The sequence below is a fragment of the Oncorhynchus nerka genome, linkage group LG7 (assembly GCF_034236695.1).
Source record: "Oncorhynchus nerka isolate Pitt River linkage group LG7, Oner_Uvic_2.0, whole genome shotgun sequence".
In the NCBI taxonomy this organism is placed as follows: Eukaryota; Metazoa; Chordata; class Actinopteri; order Salmoniformes; family Salmonidae; genus Oncorhynchus; species Oncorhynchus nerka.
In genome coordinates, this window is record NC_088402.1 from 41,699,793 (window position 1) to 41,725,789 (window position 25,997).

Sequence of the window (25,997 nt, forward strand, 5' to 3'; positions counted from 1 at the left end):
TCAGTCGGTAGAGCACGGAGCTTGCAAACGCTAGGATAGTGGGTTTGATTACCGGGACCAGCCATACGCCAAAATACATGCACGCATGCCTGTGAATCTTCTACGTGGCATACGTCATATGAACATACTGTGGTTGGAGCTACAACATGGGACTGGGTGGTTTATCTAAGCCTACGTCTTGTGGTTTTGGTGACAGACGGGTATGAATGACTTTCAAAATGTCCTAAAGCAGTCTGACTGTGTTATATGAACTGGACCAAGTCCATTCATTTCGGCTTCAGAACTTAGCATGTGGCCTCTTTTACAAGCTCCATCGATTCATTAAGAGCATAATAAATCCTCCAGTGTCTTGTATTGTACTGATAAAACCTATGAGTGGAAGATAAATGGGGAGCCGGTGACTTCAAAAACCACTTCATCTTCAGTCATTCTTTTTTTTTAAAAACCTCCCGCCACTGGCTATTATCCATCATTCATAAGTTGGCGTGTGGTTTTTACAAGCCAAAATCGATAGCGGAAGGGACAATTTATGTGGCTGTGTGTGTGTCTGGACGGTGGGCGCAGGGACGTCCTGTCCAGGATTAGACCATTGATTCGCGTGCAGTGATGAGCTCGGCTCTGTTCTGTTCAGGGAGGGACAGAGAGAGGCAGAATGAATGGAGGGGGAGGGAGGGAGGAGCGCAGAGGGGCAGAGAGGTGGGGCCAGCTGTCCACTAACAGTCCATTTGGGCAGCATGCTCCCTGGAACTGTGCCCACTGGGGGGGGGGGGGGGGCTGTTCTCAGTTAGAAGCAAGCTGGACTACTCCATGACACAAAGTGTGTAGATGTACACTGGCACGCACACCTATTCACATATGCATAGGCACATACATTCAAACATGCACTCGCACACTGACTCACAGACACACACACACACACACACACACACACACACACACACACACACACACACACACACACACACACACACACACACACAGACACACACACACACACACACGCGCACACACACACACACGCGCACACACACACACTCACAGACACACACACACACCCACACACACACACACACACACACACTCACAGACACACACACACACACCCAGGTAAAACATGTATATTCAAACACACACACTCACACTCACAGACACACACACACACACGCACTCACAGACACACACACACACACACACACACACACACACACAGGTAAAACATGTATATTCAAACACACACACACACACACACTCACACTCACAGACACACACACACACACACACACACACACACACACACACACACACACACACACACACACACACACACACACACACACACACACAGGTAAAACATGTATATTCAAAGTACACAACGGACTGGTACACTCACTCCATTGGAGGGGTACGACGTCCAGCCGAGCTCTGCCTGAGTTTCTTTAGAGTTCAGCAGGACCACTGGAAGAGAAAAGGTGGGAAAGAGACAGAAAAGAGAGGGAAAAGAAAGCGGGAGAACAGCATTAGGTCAGTCGAAGAACAGCACGCACGTCGTTCCATGCTGTCAAGTCAGAATCCAACACCATTCGTCATCTCACAGTCCCGTTGCATTAGGCATTTCAGTCAGTAAGCAGACACTCTTATCCAGAGTGACTTACAGAGGCATTCCTATTAGCAACCGCATGTCACAGTCATAGGAAGCCGACAAGGTGAATAATCTGTCCATGTGCCCTTGAGCAAGGCACTTAACCCTATTTTGCTCCAGGGGTGCAGTACTACTATGGCTGACCCTGTAAAACAACACGTTTCACTGCACCAATCCAGTGGATGTGACATCAAAACGTCTATTTTCTACATGTTTCCTGAATGAAGTAGATCAGCTTAGTCACTAGTCTCGATTACGCGCATTACATCACCGGTGGATATGATAGAGTGCTTACAAACATCTAGACTTCTTACAAATCTAGAGGATGCCCAGACCACCTCTCTGTGAAATAAGGAGGAGGGCAATAGCCACTGTAGTTGAGATTGACTCTTGGACATAACTTTAGAACACAGATGAAAATGAGGTGATGACACTCTTGAATAGCTGCACTTAAAGTAATAACAGCCCACATACAAATTGGAGATTTGGCTAATCCCAAAATACTTCCAAGTGATACAAATGTGTTTTCATAAGTGCATTGATAGCATCTGTTCAGGAACTAAGCTTGTAGGACAACATGTTTTTCATCCTGTAACTTTAAACAACAGCAGCTACTAGAAAACAAGCCGGGGCATTAAGGACACAAAGGGTATCCAGAGTCTAGACTCCTTTCAGCACCATGGACAGCAAACAGCTAGAGCCAGTGGTTCAGCACACTAGACAGCAACACAGCCACTGCTGCAGCTTCAGGACCTTGGACAGCACATGGTCAGCCATGACAACCTACATACAGAACTGCTTTTCAGGACCTTGGACAGCCCTCCAGTACCCATCCAACATTTAGGCAGCCTGACTACAGCAGCGTCGGTTTCTTTCGGATTCAACAGAACCTTGCACAGTGCAGCTATAATATTAATACCGGATGACACATAGCAACCATAGCAAGTCTTCACTGATACTTCAGAATCTTGGACAGCAGCGCTTCCATAAAAACCCACTGATATTTAGAAGCCTTTGACGGAGGCGCTTGCATAATGTGCCCCGTCAGCACCTTGGACAGTGCTCAGAACATTTTCCTGGACCCCACATCCTTGGAGAGAACTCTTTACACCCTGGGCCAGGCTCTGTTTATCACTGATAACACACAACATTTTAGAGCGCTATTAGAGAAGAGAGTAAGGGAGAGAGCAGGGAGAGAGCGAGAGAAAGGGGGGAGGGAGAGAAAAAAAGGGAGAGAGAGAGAGAAAGGGAGGGAGAGAGAGAAATGGGAGAGAGGGAGAGAGAGAGAAAGAGAGAGAGAGAGAGAAAGAGAGAGAGAGAGAAAGAGAGAGAAAGGGGGAGGGAGAGAAAAAAGGGGGAGGAAGAGAAAAAAAGGGAGAGAGAGAAAAAAGGGGAGAGAGAGAGAGAGAGAGAGAAAAGGGGGAAGGGGGGTAGAGAGAGAAAGAAAAGAAGGGGAGAGAGAGAGGAGAGAGAGAAAGGGGGGAAGGGGGGTAGAGAGAGAGAGAAAAGAAGGGGAGAGAGAGAGAGAGCGAGAGAGAGAGAGAGAGAGAGAGAAAAGGGGGAAGGGGGTAGAGAGAGAGAAAAGAAGGGTAGAGAGAGAGAGAAAAGAAGGGGAGAGAGAGAGAGGAGAGAGAGTAAAGGGATCAGAATGACAGATGCCAGAGTGTGATAGAGAGCGACTAAATAACGAAGGCAACGGGATCTGAAAGCCCCAGTCAGCAGTGCGTATGGAAAGTCAGTGTTCTGATCACACAATGACTAATCAGAATAATCCCACCCTAGTTAGACGTGCTAATGGTCCTTTGAGAGAGAGAGAGAGAGACTAATGAAATGGCCGTGACCAATATCAACAGCTAAACACAGATTTCCAGGGGATCATTTTATAAATAATTGTCTATAATTTAGTTTATGACAATGTGGATATCAGAGTCCAGCCGTGAATCTTAACGTTGTGGTTTTGATTCAGTGCCAATGGGGCTGGCTAGTGTCCTTCAAAGAGGATGTGATGAATGTCAACGCAGAGTTATGACACAATGTCAGATGTACAAAGTCATTTGATCAGAAGATTTATGACAGGTAGTATAAAACAACCTTTTGAAACGGAGAAAAATACTGCTAATCTCGCTTTGACGGCAATTTAACTAAGCAGCAAAGCAAGGAACATACAGCTGTTAGTCTAACTTTTCATTCTGTTCATTTCAGAAAGAGGACACTGGCGTCTATGACGTCAACGGAAGTCCTTTGTTGAAGTCCTATTTGTCTCAGGTACAAAGTGAAAGGGAATTGTCCTTTCCTCCAGCGGCAGCAGTGACGAGCCAGGCAGCCCTGGCATTCAACAGAAGGGCATTTAGTACTAAACACACAAATGAACTGGAGAGAGTCCTTGTTCCATCTAGCAAGTAAGTGCCTCTCTTTCGTCATCCTGAAAAGGCACTTGTGCATCGTTTACTCATTTGCGATGAAATTGGAGTTACTCGGCCTTACTGACACTGAATTCATATCCCTACATTGCTAGCAAGTAAAGACAAAAGGGATGGAATGAGGGAAGAGAGAGCGCTGTATGGAAGGATTATAACAGAACACTGTTCAATGAATAGAGCGAAGGCACATATTCTCCCACAATGGTTCCTAGAGAATGGCGGGGGCAGCAATTGTTAGCAGGGCAGTAGGTGTGTAAAAGGGTGAAAGGTAAAATGTTTCTTTGTGTTGCCATTTAATTAGCGATAGTGTGTTTGTGCGTGTGTGTCTGTTGCTCGCCTTTCAAATACATTTCACTACAGTGGTGAGAGCCACAGACTGAAGAGTGTACGACAGCGTGTTTATCTGAAAGGAGTGGGAAGAGCAGCCACGAAACAGACAGCAGGCTGGTGCCAGTGCTAATCTCCTTACACACACACACACACACACACACACACACACACACACACACACACACACACACACACACACACACACACACATTATATATATAATTCCCTTCCTGAGTCCCAGTGAAAGGGAGAATTATGAAATGAGCCCCATAAAGTTCAATAGAGAGGATTATCCACATGTTGTTCCAGTGTCCTCCCTGCAACCCCCAAGCAATGTATCAGGCTGCATCCACACCAGCAGGCCCGAGGCTCAGCCAGAGAGGAGACTGGGATAGGCAGGCCAATGACCCAGGGGGAGATCTTTTGTCCACACATTATCCCTCTAATAGGACGACACTAAGAAGTAGAGGGAGAGAGATAGATATACACACACAGAACAAAAATATGAACGCAACATGTAAAGTGTTGGTCCCATGTTTCATGAGCCAAAATAAAAGATGTCAGAAATGTTTCATACGCACCCAAAAGCTTATTTCTCTCAACTTTTGTGCACACATTTGTTTACATCCCGGTTAGTGAGCATTTCTCCCTTGCCAAGATAATCCAGCCACCTGACAGGTGTGGTATTTCAAGAAGCTGAATAAACAGCATGAACATTACACAGATGCACCTTGTGCTGGGGACAATAAAAGGCCACTTATTTTTTAAATTTTTTTTACAGTTTCTCACACAACACAATGCCACAGGTGTCTCAAGTATTTAGATCATTTAGCAGTACGTCCAACCGGCCTCACAACACGTGTAACCACGCCAGCCCAGGACCTCCACACCCGGCTTCTTCACCTCAGACCACGTGGGACCACGCCAGCCCAGGACCTCCACACCCGGCTTCTTCACCTCAGACCACGTGTAACCACGCCAGCCCAGGACCTCCACACCCGGCTTCTTCACCTCAGACCACGTGGGACCACGCCAGCCCAGGACTTCCACACCCGGCTTCTTCACCTCAGACCACGTGGGACCACGCCAGCCCAGGACCTCCACACCCGGCTTCTTCACCTCAGACCACGTGGGACCACGCCAGCCCAGGACCTCCACACCCGGCTTCTTCACCTCAGACCACGTGGGACCACGCCAGCCCAGGACCTCCACACCCGGCTTCTTCACCTCAGACCACGTGTAACCACGCCAGCCCAGGACCTCCACACCCGGCTTCTTCACCTCAGACCACGTGGGACCACGCCAGCCCAGGACTTCCACACCCGGCTTCTTCACCTCAGACCACGTGGGACCACGCCAGCCCAGGACCTCCACACCCGGCTTCTTCACCTCAGACCACGTGGGACCACCCCAGCCCAGGACCTCCACACCCGGCTTCTTCACCTCAGACCACGTGGGACCACCCCAGCCCAGGACCTCCACACCCGGCTTCTTCACCTCAGACCACGTGGGACCACCCCAGCCCAGGACCTCCACACCCGGCTTCTTCACCTCAGACCACGTGGGACCACGCCAGCCCAGAACCTCCACACCCGGCTTCTTCACCTCAGACCACGTGAGACCACGCCAGCCCAGGACCTCCACACCCGGCTTCTTCACCTCAGACCACGTGGGACCACGCCAGCCCAGGACCTCCACACCCGGCTTCTTCACCTCAGACCACGTGTAACCACGCCAGCCCAGGACCTCCACACCCGGCTTCTTCACCTCAGACCACGTGTAACCACGCCAGCCCAGGACCTCCACACCCGGCTTCTTCACCTCAGACCACGTGGGACCACGCCAGCCCAGGACTTCCACACCCGGCTTCTTCACCTCAGACCACGTGGGACCACGCCAGCCCAGGACCTCCACACCCGGCTTCTTCACCTCAGACCACGTGGGACCACGCCAGCCCAGGACCTCCACACCCGGCTTCTTCACCTCAGACCACGTGGGACTACGCGAGCCCAGGACCTCCACACCCGGCTTCTTCACCTCAGACCACGTGGGACCACCCCAGCCCAGGACCTCCACACCCGGCTTCTTCACCTCAGACCACGTGGGACCACCCCAGCCCAGGACCTCCACACCCGGCTTCTTCACCTCAGACCACGTGGGACCACCCCAGCCCAGGACCTCCACACCCGGCTTCTTCACCTCAGACCACGTGGGACCACGCCAGCCCAGGACCTCCACACCCGGCTTCTTCACCTCAGACCACGTGGGACCACGCCAGCCCAGGACCTCCACACCCGGCTTCTTCAACTGCGGGATCGTCTGAGATCATTCAACTAAACTGTGGGTTTGCACAACCAAATAACTTTTGCGCAAGCTGTCATAAACAGTCTCAGGGAAGCTCATCTGCGTGCTCGTCATCCTCGCCAGGGTCTTGACCTGACTGCAGGACAGCGTTGTAACTGACTTCAGTGGGCAAATGCTCACCTTCGATGGCCACTGGCATGCTGGAGAAGTGTGCTCTTCACGGATGAATGCCGGTTTCAACTGTTCCCGAGCAGGTGGCAGACAGCGTGTATAGCGTCGCGTGGGAAAGCGGTTTGCTGATGTCAACGTTGTGAACAGAGTGCAACATGGTGGCGGTGGGGTTATGGTATGGGCAGGCATAAGCTACGGACAACGAACACAATTGCATTTTATCGATGGCAATTTGAATGCACAGAGATATACAGTGATGAGTCCCGAGGCCCATTGTCGTGTAATTCGTCAGCCGCCATCACCTCGTGTTTCAGCATGATAATGCACGGCCCCATGTTGCAAGGCTCTGTACACAATTCCTGGAAGCTGACAATGTCCCAGTTCTTCCGAGGCCTGCATACCCACCAGACATGTCAGCCATTGAGCATGTTTGGGATGCTCTGTTCCAGTTCCCACCAATATCCAGCAATTACACACACCCATTGAAGAGGAGTGGGACAACATTCCACAGGCCATAATCAACAGCCTGATCAAGTCTATGTGAAGGAGATCTGTCACGCTGCATGAGACAAATGGTGGTCACACCAGATACTGACTGGTTTTCTGATCCACGCCCCTACCTTCTTTTAAGGTATCTGTGATCAACAGATGCACATCTGTATTCAGTCATGTGAAATCCATAGATTAGGGCCTAATGAATTCACTTCAATTGACTGATTTCCTTATATGAACTGTAACTTAGTAAAATCGTTGAATTTGTTGCTCAGTGTATTATGATTTCACAGTAGATGTCGATGTGCAGTTTGCGGCGGAAACAAATCGGTCTTGACGCCGGCTGATATGTAGGTGGCATTTCTTTTATACTCATCCCTTGCATGGTCACAATCATGCTCAGTCCCACATTGGCTTCATTTGATCCTTTTTATAATATGATTTTTGTGTACAAACTCTGACTTAAAAAAATGCAGTTGAACATGAACGGCTACATGAGCGCAGACAAAAACGGATGAGTGTAAAATACAGAAGACACAAACACACACATAATAATTCCACTCCCCGGGTCCCAGCGAAAAGGTTCAAAAACGTCAACCATGTAAATACAAACAAAGATATTTTTTGAAAAGATAATGGACTTATATATTTTCTAAGTTGCAATGTGTTCTTTTTTAGGCAACCTGACCAAATCCATAGAAATTTGAGGTCTATACCTGTCACTCTCATTGAAAGCAAGTCAAAGAAGTGGTAGAGCTGTTCTATGCGCTCTATTTCTACGCTTCAGTTGAGTTTTTGCTACTTTTTCTTTGGGTTTTGTACACCAGATTCAAAACAGCTGAAAAAAAACGTATTTTTGTTGATGGAAAATATATTTCACAGCGGTTTAGATGGTACAATGATGCTCTACACCAGTGGTCACTAACCTTTTCTGATTCAAGATCACTTTCTATAGACCCAATACATTATCACTGCATATTGGCTATGCTTCAGTTGCTCTGCCAATGTTGTTTAGAAATCATTTAGAAATTATATTACAAATTTAGGTATTTGATCACACTGGTAATATACCATTTGTTGTATTAATTGTAAGACACAGTTAAGTGAGCATAATATATATAAATATATTACACACACACACACACACACACACACACACACACACACACACACACACACACACACACACACACAATTCAAAAGGTTGGGGTCACTTAGAAATGTCCTTGTTTTTGAAAGAAAAGCACCTTTTTTTGTCCACTTAAAATAACATCAAATTGATCAGAAATACAGTGTAGACATTGGTAATGTTGTAAATGACTATTGTAGCTGGAAACGGATGATTTTTAATGGAATATCTACATAGGCGTACAGAGGCCCATTATCATCAACCATCACTCCTGTGTTCCAATTGCACGTTGTGTTAGCTAATTCAAGTTTATCATTTCAAAAGGTTAATTGATCATTAGAAAACACTTTTGCAATTATGTTAGCACAGCTGAAAACTGTTCTGATTAAAGAAGCAATGAAACTGTCCTTCTTTAGACTAGTTGAGTATCTGGAGCATCAGCATTTGTGGATTCGATTACAGACTCAAAATGGCTAGAAACAAATAACTTTCTTCTGAAACTCAGTCTATTCTTGTGAATGAAGGTTATGCCAAGAATTGCCAAGAAACTGAAGATCTCATACAAGGCTGTGTACTACTCCCTTCACAGAATAGAGCAAACTGGCTCTAACCAGAATAGAAAGAAGAGTGGGAGGACCCGGTACAGAACTGAGCAAGAGGACAAGTACATTAGTGTCTAGTTTGAGAAACAGACGCCTCACAAGTCCTCAATTGGCAGCTAGCTTCATTAACTAGCACCCGCAAAACACCAGTCTCAATGTCAACAGTGAAGAGGCTACTCCGGGATGATGGCCTTCTAGGCAAAGTTGCAAAGAAAAAGCCATATCTCAGACTGGCCAATAAAAATAAAATGGTCAAAAGAACAGACACTGGACAGAGGAAGATTGGAAAAAAAGTGTAATGGACAGACAAATCTAAATTTGAGATGTTCAGATCACAAAGAAGAACATTCTTGAGACACAGAAAAAATGAAAAGATGCTGGAGGTGTGCTTGACGCCATCTGTCAAGCATGGTGGAGGCAATGAGATGGACTGGGGGTGCTTTGTGTGTTAAAGTGGTAGATTTGTACAGGGTAAAAGGGATCTTGAAGAAGGAAGGCTATCACTCCATTTTGCAACGCCATACCGTGTGGACGGCACTTAATTGGAGCCAATTTCCTCCTACAACAGTACAATGAACCAAAGCAGAGCTCCAAACTATGCAATAACTATTTAGGGAAGAAGCAGTCAGCTGGTATTCTGTCTATGATGGAGTGGCCAGCACAGTCACCGGATCTCAACCCTATTGAGCTGTTGTGGGAGCAGCTTGACCGTATGTAAGAAGTGCCCAGCAAGCCAATCCAACTTGTGGGAGGTGCTTCAGGAAGCATGGGGTGAAATCTCTTCAGATTACCTCAACAAATTGACAACTAGAATGCCCAAGGTCTGCAAGGTTGTAGTTGCTGCAAATGGAGGATTCTTTGACAAAAGCTTGAAGTTTGAAGGACACAATTATTATTTCAAGTTAAAAATCATTATTTAAAACCTTGTCAACGTCTCGACTATTTTTCCTATTCAATTTGCAACTAATTTCACGTATGTTTTCATGGAAAACAAGGACATTTCTAAGTGACCCCAAACTTTTGAACAGAGTGTATGCAGTACCAGTGAAAAGTTTGGACACACCTACTCATGCAAGGGTTTTTCTTTATTTTCACTATTTTCTACATGGTAGAATAATAGTGAAGGCATCAAAACTATGCAAACACGTGAAATCATGTAGTAACCAAAAAAAGTGTTTTATATTTGAGATTCTTCAAAATAGCCGCCCTTTGCCTTGATGACAGCTTTGCACACTCTTAGCATTCTCTCAACCTGCTTCATGAGGTAGTCACCTGGAATGCATTTCAATTAGCCTCTACTGGATCAAGTCCCGAAATCTGGACAGGTGTTGCTCAATATGCAACAATGTGACTAGAATGACGCTGTAAACAACAGCCAACTTTCCGGGACATAGACATGTCTTATAAGGGCAGAAAGCTTAAAGTATTGTTATTCTAACTGCAGTGTCCAATTTACAGTAGCTATTACAGTGGAAAAAGACCATGCTATTGATTGAGGAGACTGAACAACAACAAAAACACTTTATCACGGCCACTGGTTTGATACATTCACCTCTGAAGGTAAATAATGTACTTACGTTCAGTAATCTTGCTCTGATTTGTCATCCTGAGGGTCCCAATGTAGCGTAGTTTTATCAAACAAAATCTATTTTCATATCCTAACACGATTCATGTTGTATACAGCGTTTCTCATGAACTACAGTTCAAAAGTTTGGGGTCACTTAGAAAAGTCCTTGTTTTTGAAAGAAAAGCAGATTTTTTTGTCCATTAAAATAACATCAAATTGTGTAAATACAGTGTAGACATTGTTAATGTTGTAAATGACTCTTGTAGCTGGAAACGGCAGATTTTTAATGGAATATCTACATAGGCCACACACACGCACGCGCACGCGCACACGCACACGCACACACACACACACACACACACACACACACACACACACACACACACACACACACACACACACACACACACACACGGCCAAAAGTTGAGAATGACACAAATATTAATTTTCACAAAGTCTGCTGCCTCAGTTTGTATGATGGCAATTTGCATATACCCCAGAATGTTATAAAGAGTGATCAGATGAATTGCAATTAATTGCAAAGTCCCTCTTTGCCATGCAAATGAACTGAATCCCCAAAAAACATTTCCACTGCATTTCAGCCCTACCACAAAAGGACCAGCTGACATCATGTCAGTGATTCTCTTGTTAGCACAGGTGTGAGTGTTGACGAGGAAAAGGCTGGAGATCACTCTGTCATGCTGATTGAGTTTGAATAACAGACTGAAAGCCTCAAAAGGAGGGTGGTGCTTGGAATCATTGTTCTTCCTCTGTCAATCATGGTTACCTGCAAGGAGACACGTGCCGTCATCATTGCTTTGCAGAAAAAGGGCTTCACAGGCAAGGATATTGCTGCCAGTAAGATTGCACCTAAATCAACCATTTATCGGATCATCGGGCACCACCAGTACAAAGCTTGCTCAGGAATAGCAGCAGGCAGGTGTGATGGCTTGGTGTCAAGAAGGGCAGCAAAGAAGCCACTTCTCTCCAGGAAAAACATCAGGGACAGGCTGATATTCTGCAAAAGGTACAGGGATTGGACTGCTGAGAACTGGGGTGAAGTCATTTTCTCTGATGAATCCCCTTTCCGATTGTTTGGGGCATCTGGAAAAAAGCTTGTCCGGAGAAGACAAGGTGAGCACTACCATCAGTCCTGTGTCATGCCAACAGTAAAGCATCATGAGACCATTCATGTGTGGGGTTGCTTCTCAGCCAAGGGAGTGGGCTCACTCACAATTTTGCCTAAGAACACAGCCATGAACAAAGAATGGTACCAACACATCCTCCGAGAGCAACTTCTCCCAACCATCCAGGAACAGTTTGGTGACAAACAATGCCTTTTCCAGCATGATGGAGCACCTTGCCATAAGGCAAAAGTGATAACTAAGTGGCTCGGGGAACAAAACATCAATGTTTTGGGTCCATGGTCAGGAAACTCCCCAGACCTTAATCCCATTGAGAACTTGTGGTCAATCCTCAAGAAGCGGGTGGACAAACAAAATCCACAAATTCTGACAAACTCCAAGCATTGATTATGCAAGGATGGGTTGCCATCAGTCAGGATGTGGCCCAGAAGTTAATTGGCAGCATGCCAGGGCGGATTGCAGAGGTCTTGAAAAAGAAGGGTCAACAACTGCAAATATTGACTCTGCATCAACTTCATGTAATTGTCAATAAAAGCCTTTGACACTTATGAAACACTTGTATTTATACTTCAGTATTCCATAGTAACATCTGACAAAATATCTGAAGACACAGAAGCAGCAAACTTTCTGGATATTTGTATTTGGATATTAATATTTGTGTCACTCAAAACCTTTGGCCACGACTGTACACACGCGCGCGCGCGCGCGCACACACACACACACACACACACACACACACACACACACACACACACACACACACACACACACACACACACACACACACACACACACACACACACACACACACACACACACACACACACACACACACACACACACACACACACACACACACACACACACACACACACGTTCAAAAGTTTGGGGTCACATAGAAATGTCCTTGTTTTTGAAAGAAAAGCACATATACACATTAAATGTACTATTAGACTGAAGGGGAGGGAAAGAGCAGCGGCGAGGCTGCCTCTCACCGGAGTTACCGTCCCTCAGCTGAGGAAAGGGGACAGTCTGCCGACGGGCAAAACTCAAGTCGCACTACATTATTTCTGCCTCGCGCACCAATACATGTTGTTACTCCTGTGACCAGAGAAAGTGAAATAGTCCTTGATATTTAAAAAAAAGACACAAGCCGCTAATAATGACAACGCAATCTTGTTGGAACACTTTGCTATACTCATTTCATTGCAGCTACTGCAGCTGGTGGCTTCTAAAGGCATTGAACAAAGTGTTGACAGGGCTGAATAACAACTTAAACACAAAAACAGCAGCTGTTTGCTGTATTTTAGTTGAGTCTGCAGTTATGGTTGTAAAAGTTTTGTAATCTCACCGTATGAACTTTGCGGTGCGCTCGAGACTTCTTTTTACAGTGTGTGGCTCGACGAAACTGTGCAGACACCGTGATCTGAGCCATCTGATTGGCCAGCGGTAGAATTATAAGTGCTCTTGATTTGCCCTCTGGGCCTGCTGGGTAGCCGGAGAACTACCTTCAGACACATGACATGGTTCATAATGGAGTCACTTTGCCTTCCCGGCGCTAGGGCTGCTGAATTAAGTGCACCTACCACCAACAGTGCGGAACACATTCAAGACAAATAGGAACGCAAGGCTTTATCGTTTGATTTTTTTACAGAAATGTTTGGTGATCGATTATGAATGCCTTGGAGATTGACCAGTCGGTTGGTGATCGACTATGAATGCCTTGGAGATTGACCAGTCGGTTGGTGATCGATTATGAATGCCTTGGAGATTGACCAGTCGGTGTGGTGATCGACTATGAATGCCTTGGAGATTGACCAGTCGTTTGGTGATCGACTATGAATGCCTTGAAGATTGACCAGTCGGTGTGGTGATCGACTATGAATGCCTTGAAGATTGACCAGTCGGTTGGTGATCGACTATGAATGCCTTGAAGATTGACCAGTCAGTTGGTGATCGACTATGAATGCCTTGAAGATTGACCAGTCGGTGTGGTGATCGACTATGAATGCCTTGAAGATTGACCAGTCGCTTAGTGATCAACTATGAATGCCTTGAAGATTGACCAGTCGGTGTGGTGATCGACTATGAATGCCTTGAAGATTGACCAGTCAGTTGGTGATCGACTATGAATGCCTTGAAGATTGACCAGTCAGTTGGTGATCGACTATGAATGCCTTGAAGATTGACCAGTCGGTTGGTGATCGACTATGAATGCCTTGAAGATTGACCAGTCGGTTGGTGATCGACTATGAATGCCTTGAAGATTGACCAGTCGGTTGGTGATCAACTATGAATGCCTTGGAGATTGACCAGTCGGTGTGGTGATCGACTATGAATGCCTTGAAGATTGACCAGTCGGTTGGTGATCAACTATGAATGCCTTGAAGATTGACCAGTCGGTTGGTGAATACTGCTCGACACTAGACTTGCTTGATTTGTTACAAACTGAAATTAGGCGAACTATTAGAATGTTAGCAACCAGGAAATGGCAAGCGATGTCTGCATAGTGCATCTTTAAGTAACAATGTTTGAGCACTAACAATCAACAAAATAAAAGCTACACAGTCAGAGAGAATAGAATATTCCCAAAACAATCAATTGTGCAGTATTGACTTTGTTATTATGTTTGAGCATAAGAACACACAGCATTAGCGATGGCAAAATGAATAAACTTTCATCTCCAATAATGGGGTCTAAGGAGCACTGCCTTTTCTCTGATGCTTCTTACACACTCAAACACACCTCAGTGTGTTAACTCTAAAATGAGCGCAAGTGCTATGTGGATAGGAGGCTTTGTCATGGCAACACACTTGGGTTCTGTCCAGTTGCTGCTATGTTAAATGTGTCTCAGCTCTTTTTCGACATTCATTCCCTTACTCGCCGAGTCTCAGACCATCTCTCCATCCCTCGCCCTTGGTCTCGTTCTCGCTCACCCCTCTCTCTCTCTCTCTGGACTGTTTCCCACATGACGGTATATGACAGGTGGTTGGGTGGCTGGTAGCAGCCTTGAATGTGAATGACCACCTGTTCAGAGGCATCGTCTCTGGCTGTTCTCTCCCCGTCAGAGAGAGACAACAGAGTATCACAGCTCCTGACCAGCCAGCTCTGAATGCAGCCCTGAGCTGCTCTAGGATCAGCCCCCCCTCCATATAATCATATCCATTATGATCTAAAAGGTGAAGAACTGATCCTGAATGAGCACGCCAACTCTGCTCTTATGTCAACTGAGGACTGGGGGAAAATGCAGCAAATGCCTAAGTGAAAATAGTCTCTATTCCCTTTTTGAAAGACAGATGATTTTTTAATTTGGGAGGGAAATTCTTAAAGGGGAGTAATTGTGTGTCTGGAGGTGATGCAGTCGGGGGAGCGTTGAGGAGAGGGGTGCCAGGTTTCATTCCTGGGAGAACCTATAGGAAACGCTGAGGCAGCCTGCCAGGTTCATTATAAACCAGAGCTGTGCCAGCCTGTGCCAGGGTGCCTGGGACTAATGTGGCCGGAGACTACAAGGAGTCCAGTATGGTCCCATCTAAACAAACAGAGTTTAAAATGGCGAAGAGGTGCACAATTCCACAAAGTCAGCTGAGGCTCAGTCAGTATGGGAGAGTTCTAGACAGTGTCCCGGTGTAATGTGGTAATGGCCTTGCTTTCAGAGCGAGGACAGGAAAGGACAGGGAGCCCCAGAGGGGGAGGAAAACCTCTGGCTTCAGCTCCGGCTCCGTCTCGGCCCTCCGAGGCACTGGATGTGCTTACATAACCAAGAGAAAGAGAGAGAGAGAGAGAGAGAGAGAGAGAGAGAGAGAGAGAGGTTGAAAGCGAGGGAAAGAGCAAAAGAGAGCAGGACTTTGAGTACTGCTGGGGTAATGGCTAGACATGGGAGAAATAAAGTGCAGAGGCAAAGGTTGACCTATAAAATAATGCATATTTGATGCATGGCATGCGTATGAAGAGATGCATTCTGACACGTCTGCAGTGCAGTGGGCACAGGCACATACAGCCACGTAAAGCCACGGCACAGTTGAGCACACACGTGGGTCGATGCATGGGAAGCACCCACATGCAAACAGTTAATAATTACTACCCTTATATTAGCTATAATAACAAGGGGAGTGTTTGCCTGTCCAACCCCCTACTGTGTAAAGGGATAATGGGAGAATAGATGACGATAAGGTTGAATCCCCTACCCCTCTCCACTCCACACACACACACACACACACACAATTAGGCTCATTTGTCGCAGTACCAACCGGGAGACTTAACCTTTTTGTTCTGGGTGTCCCGCTTCAAATGTCAGCAGCAAAGCAGCAGCGTTGCGGTGGCGCGTGTTGGGGGCAGCTTTTCCTGTGTGAGAGGACCTGATAACCCCTTTCAGATGACTTCTGCATTATTGAGGCTGTATCGCTGGTGTGGTGCCTTCCATTTCCAACAGGCCCAGTCAAGCAGAATGATGCATTATTTAACCGGACAGAGAGGTGCTATTGGAGGAGGAGCGGTAGCGTCAGAGCGAGAGTCCGTTTGTCTTTTACGGTCTTTTACGTTTGTCTTTTACGGTCTCTCAATCACCCCCCCCCCCCCCTTTCTCATGCTCACCTTTGTAGCCTCGCTCACCTTCTCTGCGTCTCTACTTCGCCGCCTCACTGTTTCTCCTTTCCCTCTAACCCACTTCCTCGTTCTCTATTTTCCTCTCCCTCCCTGGTCTTGCTACCCCACCCCCCTCCCCACCCTCTAACTTTCTCCTCTCTCTTATGAATAAGGAGCAGTGAGAGATCAGTGGTTACATAAGTGAACCCAGCTCCAAGGCTTTGTGCCGACTTTGTTTTTCCATCTAGTTCAATTAGAGAATCTACTTTAGATTAAACTAGACCGTCTCCGCCTCCTTCACCCCACACTATTTCTCCCTCAGTCTCCCAATCCCCCGCTTGCTCTGCTCAATGACTGAATAGTACCTGCGGCCGTGCTCGTGTCAAGGTCGACACGGGGTTGAAACACACGCACATGACAGGGAAGACGGTGAATTCAAATAAAAAGCTTTGGAGCAGCAGCAATTCTGTATCCGAGGCGTCTCTCTCTCTCACACACACACACACACACACACACACACACACACACACACACACACACACACACACACACACACACACACACACACACACACACACACCACCTCTCAGAGTAGCCTATGGTGTGCTGTGCTGTACCAACAACACAATCAGCAGGTTGGTCTGCTCTGCTCAAGAGGGAACAAAGGCACCAACCAATACAGAGCTTCCCATTACAACCCATAGAGGGAGGATGAGCAGAAGGCGAGAAGAGGGGGGAGAACGAATGAACAAAGTGACACACAGAGGGGTAAACGGTAAACAATGTCCACAAATGGATCGCGACAAGCTGGCCGGTCCCTGGACAGAAAGACCAGTCCTGAGGGGTGGGGGCGGGGTGGCGACACCATTATCGGACGCATTGATCTTCATTCCACTGATGAACGATGGCAAGGGGGACGAACGCCGATAGGAAGTGCGGAGAGGGAGTCATCAATCAATACGCGGCACCGTGACCTGGCTGGTCGATAGGGCTGACAGCCAATCAATCAATAGGAAATATAACTAGCACTGGTGTAGGAAGGCGTCTGGGCGAATCGATAGGCTAGAAATACCGTCTGTCTGCGCTACAACAAGTCTGTGTAAATGTAGTGAAGGGCAATGATGAGAACGGGACTCTAAATGCCACACACACACCCCTGATGCTCTGGTCCACACACACACCCCTGATGCTCTGGTCCAGAGATGGAAAAAAATCTGATGAGCTCAGCAGTGTAATGGGTAGATGCCGAGGCGTGTGTGTGTGTGAGTTCACACTGTGTGAGTGCATACATGCGTTGTTTCAGAATCCCTCAACACCCTGGGTGCTGCTGGCCAGATGGACGTACTGACCCCTCACCCCTCAGTCACAGGAGTCTAAGCTCCACTGAGCAGCCATGCAGGTGGACTGACTCAATGAGACCAGAGTGAGCCTCGTCAGCACAAATGATCCGGGAGAAGAGACTAGAGACAGTCCCTCCAGGACAGGACTGCGTGCACTCCACAAGAACCACGTGGAAAAAGGGAAGGCTGGGAGACCACAACAAGGGTGTGTCCAAAGACCAAAAGCAATCACCACGATGCACAAACCAACCGTAGATGCCTACCACTCAAACAACTGCATGGAAACACACGCACACGCACACACACATACCCCAAGGAGTGTCCTCGGACAACCATCATTAATTGTCGAGGCGGAAAATAAATAATTTGTGCGACTCAATTGCAGTTTGGTTAACGGGCAATTTCAATTTCAATTTCAGTAATGGAATCAAAGTGCTTGTCTTATGACAGATAAAGCACTCTCGCACCAACTGTCTCTTTGTCACCGCACAAACACACACACGCATGCACCCCCACACACACACAATCCCCAGGGAGACACTGAACTTTTGCTTTGCACCAATGACTGTCAACACCCACAGATCCTTGTCATGACGATGGTCTCATTTCATCAATTGTTTATTTGCTAATCTGGGGCCAGATAATGGAATGGTATTAATCCAGTAATATTTCTTAAAATAGTATATTTATCCTACTTATGGAAACGGGGTCGTAAAATGTATGCATGCATTACTAATCCTTACAAAGTGTCTGCTAAATTGCATATAATTATTATATATTAAAGGTACTTTTGTATACTTTTTTAGCTAGAGATGCATGATATATTGGTAAACCTATTGGAATCGGCCGATATTAGCTAAAAATGCCAATGTCAATTTTAACGGCAATGTGCAAAACCGATGTCAAAGCTATCGCGCATACCTATACAGTCTTGACACCACGCCAAATTTTGCGCTACAACGTGCAACACAGCATTCCTAACCTAGCCCACAATGTCTGCTGTGTGGATCGAGCAGTCAACAAGTCGAGCAGTCAACAAGTCGAGCAGTCAACAAGTCGAGCAGTCAACAAGTCGAGCAGCCATTAGAAAGAGGAAGATCATTTCAGCGAGACAACTCAAAGGCGAAATCCATTCAAGCCAAGATAATGGAATTCATTACCCTTGACAATCCAGCGTTCTCTGCCGTGGGTGATGTTGGCGTTCGCCGACTGGTCGAGCACCGGGTACACTTTTATTCATTATTTTTGTGCTATTTTTCAGATGTTGCCCTACCGGAGTTACACAGCAATAGCGCCACTGCTATTAGCTTCACAACTGACATTTGGACCGGCGATATCAGCCCCGTGGGCATGCGGAGTCTGACAGCACAGTGGGTCGTGGAGGATTTCGTACTGAGGAAAGTCGTATTGCATACTCATGAGCATGCTGGTTGTCATACCGCTGCTGCCATGTCCATGACATTTGAGAACACGTTTGAAACTTGGAAGCATGAACACACTAGCTAGCTCCATTCGAATACCTGACTGGAGAAATAAGCTCAGTTGGTTGGAGCATGGTTCTGGTAACACCAAGTTGTGGGTTTGATTCCCACATGGGCCACAAATACTACACTGACAAGCCTGTGTGTTCATAGTAAGATGCTTGAGATCAAATTAACCGCCCAAATGACCATAACAACACCTTCCACGGAGTCAGTGACACACACATCGTCACTCTCATGCACTCCTACTTGTCACTTGTGAAATGCCTGCGCACCCCCTAGTGACACACATTAACACAACGGCTCAGATGACAGCAATTAGTCGATTCTGTTACCGCCGAGGGGGAGAAATCCACCACCATTCACGCATAAACTGTCAAAACTGCTCCAGATGGCCTGGATAATTATAGTCCTGTCGACACGCTTGTTGTCTGATCACTTGTACAGTAGATTGTCATATGAGGCAAGTAACAGCAATCCATTTTTAAATTTTATTTTACCTTTATTTAACTAGGCAAGTCAGTTAATAAGAACAAATTCTTATTTTCAATGACGGCCTAGGAACAGTGGGTTAACTGCCTGTTCAGGGGCAGAACGACAGATTTGTACCTTGTCAGCTCGGGGGATTTGAACTTGCAACCTTCCGGTTACTCGTCCAACACTCTAACCACTAGGCTACCCTGCCGCCTCAGGGCTGCCATGCCGTTCAACCTACAGCATAAACAATCCAAATCAACAGACATTTGTATCATGTACTCGGGCTACGCCTAAGGATCCATATATAGGAAGACCACTAGTGGAAACGTGTTGCAGTTGTGTGTCCTGATGTACAATGCCGATTGCTCCTACATGTATTCCTTTGTAAATATATTTTGGCTAATAGTTCACTAAGGTTTACTGCAACGTATTGGCCGCCTAATCGCCTTCTTTCGAAGAACTGTACTTGCAACCTGTCGTTATATTCATATACGGCAAACAGAATGGCCCACAGAATGGTGTTGTACCTTCCTATGGCTTCTTCTGAATCACACCGGAGGGCTGTAATTGAAGCGTAGGAATAGAATGACCCCTCTGAACACCTCTCCCCTCTATGTAAACTAACTTGTTGACGTCCTGGGGCTTAATGGTCAGATGTGGCTGCCCTCCAATAGCCTCCTGACACCTATCCGCCCATCGTTACACAGGGGTCAGAGGTCAACCACCCCTCTGAGGGGCTCTGCCGTAGACCCAGGGTTTGTGTCGACCAATCAACAACGGGGGAATGCACAGGAACCAACGAGGACACCTGAAAGGGACGTAGGGGCTTTGGGGAAGCATGTATGCGCCTCAGATAGAATGCAGCTCATTAATATATGCGCCAGCTTGTTTTCAGCCTAGTAGAGAACGACATGGTTCTCTGCCTAAGGCTCTTACACCAATCTCCATCGCTGAGCCAAATGGATTGATTGGGCCATTTGAATAAGCCTCTTATGTAGGCTCCTATTACAGTATACATTGACATGAGAGGATGACAGACCAGGCTCTGTCTGTCTGTCTGTCTGTCTGTCTGTCTGTCTGTCTGTCTGTCTGTCTGTCTGTCTGTCTGTCTGTGTCTCTGTCTGTCTCTGTCTGTCTGTCAAAGATGCTCTCAAATATCAACCCTGTCATTTAGAGTCAGTGACCTAGGCTGGGGGAGAGATGTTAGAGGGGTCATTCGATTTCTACGCTTAAAAACAGCCCTCCAATGTTTCGGTCTGAATGAGGAGGGAGGGGCTCTTGGGGGACTTTTGTCCAATCATGGCATGCTAAAACCTGACTCCCTTAGCGGTTAGAGTGTAGGGCTGACGAGTAGCGGTTAGAGTGTAGGGCCAGTAACAAATGTTTCTGGTTAGAATACCCAAGCCGTCAAGGTAGAAAATCTGTTGATGTGTCCTTTAGCAAGGAACTTAACCCTATTTTGCTCCAGGGGTGCGTACTACTATGGCTGACCCTGTAAAACAATTATGAAAATGGAACAGGGGATGAACATTGTTGGAACACTTAGAAAGTCAAAAATAATTTGATTCCCGCTGAGGCCACCCATACGAAAAAAGGATGCTCGCATGACTAAGTCGATTTTGGATAAAAAATCATATTATAAAAAGGATCAAATGAAGCCAATGTGGGACTGAGCATGATTGTGACCATGCAAGGGATGAGTATAAAAGAAATGCCACCTACATATCAGCCGGCGTCAAGACCGATTTGTTTCCGCCGCAAACTGCACATCGACATCTACTGTGAAATCATAATACACTGAGCAACAAATTCAACGATTTTACTAAGTTACAGTTCATAGAAGGAAATCAGTCGATTGAAATAAATTCATTAGGACCTAATCTATGGATCTCACGTGACTGGGCAGAGGCGCAGCCATGGGTGGGCGTTGGGAGGGCATAGGCCGACCCACTGGGGAGCCAGGTCCACCCACTGGGGAGCCAGGCCTAGCCAATCAGAATATGCGTTCACCCCCCCCCCCCCACAAAAAGTATTTATTACAGGTAGAAAGACCACTCAGCACCTTCCCTCACCCTCCTCAGATGATCTCGCAGGTGAAGAAGCCAGATGTGGATGTTCTGGGCTGGCGTGGTTACACGTGGTCTGTGGTTGTGAGGCCGGTTGGATATACTGTCAAATTCTCTAAAACAACGTTTGTGGCGGCTTATGGTAGAGAAATTAATATTAAATTCTCTGGCACAATCTGTGGTGGAGATTCCTGCAGTCAACATGCCAATTGCACGCTCCTTCAAAACTTGAGACATCTGTGGCATTGTGTTGCGAGTCAAAACTGCACATTTTAGAGTGGCCTTTTGTTGTCCCCAGCACAAGGTGCACTGTAATGATCATGCTGTTTAATCAGCTTTTTGATATGCCACATGTCAGGTGGCTGGATTATTTTTGGCAAAGGAGAAATGCTCACTAAAAGGGATATAAACAAATTTTGTGCACAACATTTGAGAGAAATACACTTTTTGTACGTATGGAACATTTCTGGGATCTTTTATTTCAGCTCATGAAAAACGGGACCAACACTTTACATGTTGCGTTCATATTTTTTTCGTTCAGTACAGATATTGACACGATAGAAGGTAAACTCAATAAAGCTGGTGAGTGAGGCGGTTTCACTCCGACCTCCGACCTTCACTCATGCATGTATGAGAAGTTGGTTTGCTCTGAAGGCCCACAATCTGCCAGAATGACCTTATGTTCATGTAGATTTGCTGCGCACATCAGCGGGAACAAGAACGGGTGGGCCGGAGGGTAGCAGGGAGGGTCCGTGACTCCGGTGGCGGAGGGTAGCAGGGAGGGTCCGTGACTCCGGTGGCGGAGGGTAGCAGGGAGGGTCCGTGACTCCGGTGGCGGAGGGTAGCAGGGAGGGTCCGTGACTCCGGTGGCGGAGGGTAGCAGGGAGGGTCCGTGACTCCGGTGGCGGAGGGTAGCAGGGAGGGTCCGTGACTCCGGTGGCGGAGGGTAGCAGGGAGGGTCCGTGACTCCGGTGGGGGAGTGTAGCAGGGAGGGTCCGTGACTCCGGTGGCGGAGGGTAGCAGGGAGGGTCCGTGACTCCGGTGGAGGAGGGTAGCAGGGAGGGTCCGTGACTCCGGTGGAGGAGGGTAGCAGGGAGGGTCCGTGACTCCGGTGGCGGAGGGTAGCAGGGAGGGTCCGTGACTCCGGTGGCGGAGGGTAGCAGGGAGGGTCCGTGACTCCGGTTGAGGAGGGTAGCAGGGAGGGTCCGTGACTCCGGTGGCGGAGGGTAGCAGGGAGGGTCCGTGACTCCGGTGGCGGAGGGTAGCAGGGAGGGTCCGTGACTCCGGTGGCGGAGGGTAGCAGAGAGGGTCCGTGACTCCGGTGGCGGAGGGTAGCAGAGAGGGTCCGTGACTCCGGTGGCGGAGGGTAGCAGGGAGGGTCCGTGACTCGGGTGGCGGAGGGTAGCAGGGAGGGTCCGTGACTCCGGGTGGCGGAGGGTAGCAGGGAGGGTCCGTGACTCCGGTGGCGGAGGGTAGCAGGGAGGGTCCGTGACTCCGGTGGCGGAGGGTAGCAGGGAGGGTCCGTGACTCCGGTGGCTGTCCAAAGGCTTCGGAGCTCATTCTGTGGCAGTATGGCATCACTAATGAAATGTGCGCCTTTTAATTCCCCGGGAACCCATGAACAAGGGGACCGATGGAAAGAGACAGGGGGATGAGGTGAAAAAAGAGAGAAAGGGAAAGAGCGAGAAAGAGAGGGGGCGGGACAGAGAGAAGGGCCAGGAGAAAGAGAGAGAGAGAGAGGCCTAATCTCCATATACTGCCGAAACAGGCAGATTGGAATTTAAGGCTAGCCTCAGAGAGCCTCTATAAACACAGAAGAGGGAAAAATAGGAGGCAATTTCAGACAACACCAAACACGCGTGATTGAGGGCGAATTAAAATGCAAATGCAACACTCCAATTGTTTCAGTTTTCAGCCTGCAGATAAGACCTGTTTCCTTGTTTTTGCAAAGTGGAGATGCGTGTGCTTGCAGCCTCACGCACAGGTTTGAAATAAACAAAACAAGAACGAGGGCAACGGGGGACGGATGAGGGTTCAGCAGACGTCTGGGCTGGATTCCAATCGAAATCATCCCTGGCTGCTATAACTTCCTCACGGATCTGCAAGCCCGGGACAGGAGGCTTCAAGCGATCAGGCAATGTTTGAGAGCAGTGGGAGAAGTACCAGTCCTTCAGACTGGAATCCAGCCCTGAACATTAACTAAGCACTGCGTCACAGCTTGAGTTGGACGGAACAGCACTGTTGGTTTATGCTTCCAAAGTGTTTCCTGCGGAGGGAGTGTGGTTTTGTGGTCGGTGTGATGACAAGAGAGGAGTCATGTTCCTCTGTTCCGACCAGCCGAGGACACGTTTCAGAGCGCATTGTGCACTCTTCTGTGGCTGATAGAGAAAGAAAGAAAGAAACTATTCTCTACTCTTTCGGAGCGCAGAGCTCTGACCAACCGGTAGAGGATACACAGGGTAAATATACTCACTATAAATTGTTTAAACCCTCGTTACGGCTTCCTTTTGGAGCTTTTGGCTGTTTTTCCTTCTCCCAAGGCAGACCTGGTGTAACAAAGAGAGGGAGAGAGGAACAGAGAGAGAAAGACAGGAGGAGCTGGAGGGAGTCTGGAGGTAATGAATGGATGTTGATGCTACTGGTGTGTGTGTGTGTGTGTGTGTGTGTGTGTTGTGGTCCACTGCCACAGAGTCCCACACTAAAACACGGATCATTCACACACAAAACAGGGTGCTGCACTAGTATCTCAGGCTGCTGGATCAGAAAACCTGGGGCTACTGCACATCTCTACTCTGGAACAGTGTGGGGTAGTGTGAGGAAACGTGCAAAACACAATGCACAGCCTACGTTCCCTCAAACACACAGACACGCAGGGAAGCGCACACACACACACACACACACACACACACACACACACACACACACACACACACACACACACACACACACACACTCTCTTTCTACTCTGAAGCCTGCCAGCATGTCAGCATGTCAGTGGGTCCTCTCTGAGTGTGCTGTCTGTCACTGTGTATGGGGTGGAGGAGCAGGCCTGGTTAGTGTTGAATTACTACTCCACTCCTGTCTTTCTGTCGGGCTAATGGGCTGTGGCTCTCTGAAGGTCAACTCAAGGAGACTCAAACTTGATACAAAAGGAGGAACGGGAGGGGGCGAAAAAACGACTCACTAGCTGGCGCTAGCGCAATTGCTAACTAGCGTTAGCACAACAACTGAAAGTCTATGGTAACAGCTTTGCACAGTGTCCATGAGTTCATCCGACTTATTTCCAAAACCCCAAAGTATCCCTTTAAAGACGGACAGAAAGATACAGCGAGACAGAGGGAGACAGAGGGAGACAGAGGGGCACAGAGGGACACAGAGGGAGACAGAGGGAGACAGAGGGAGACAGAGGGACACAGAGGGAGACAGAGGGAGACAGAGGGAGACAGAGGGACACAGAGGGACACAGAGGGGCACAGAGGGACACAGAGGGACACAGAGGGACACAGAGGGACACAGAGGGACACAGAGGGACACAGAGGAACACAGAGGAACACAGAGGGAGACAGAGGGAGATAATTAAATCAGAGGAAGTGTGCCTGTAGAACCAGTGTATGTTTGCATTTCTTTGCTTAACTCGGCATGTGCATTTTGTGTACAGTGAGAGCGTGTGTGTACCGAGAGCTCTTTCTCCTCCCCTCCTGGCTGTGGTGGTTATGGCAGTTAGTATTGGTGACTGAGGGGAGGAGAAGAGCTGGCTACTGGCACTTCCTGTGTTGGCCCCATCTGCCCCAGAGAGAGACCAGCCACCTCACCCTCTGACCATCTGACCACACATTACATCCTTACCCCTCAGCGCATCTCACCTCACACACCATCGTTACAGACAAAGCACGCGTTACTACTATTTACACAGTAGCTCCACAGAATGCATAGAACACTAACGCAAGTACGACCAAAGACTCTAGAAATCAAAGATGCACCTAGACACACTGAACGTGCCACAAACACCGCCACCTCTTACACGAGCCCTCACTAACATAAATATCCCTAATAATATATACCATTTCGCAGACACTTTCTGTCCAAAGCCACTTAGTCGTGTGTGCACAAATGTTACGTGTGAGTGGTCCTGGGAATCGAACCCACAATCCTGGTGTTGCAAGACTGGATAAAAAAAAATGAACACTCACAGAGACCGCAAACGGAAGGAAAACCCAGAGCAGACACAGAGGCAAACACACTAAGCCAACACA

At 47.6% G+C, this 25,997-nt stretch overlaps 1 protein-coding gene across 1 annotated transcript in view; it reads right to left on the minus strand.

Annotated features, from left to right (window-relative positions):
* LOC135572643 (ephrin type-A receptor 7-like) overlaps window positions 1–25,997 on the minus strand; it is a 163,931-nt gene that overhangs the window by 122,935 nt on the left and 14,999 nt on the right. Inside the window, exon 2 of the mRNA XM_065021066.1 lies at window positions 1,391–1,455. Coding sequence (XP_064877138.1) covers window positions 1,391–1,455 — 65 coding nt within the window. The remainder of the gene's footprint in view (window positions 1–1,390; window positions 1,456–25,997) is intronic.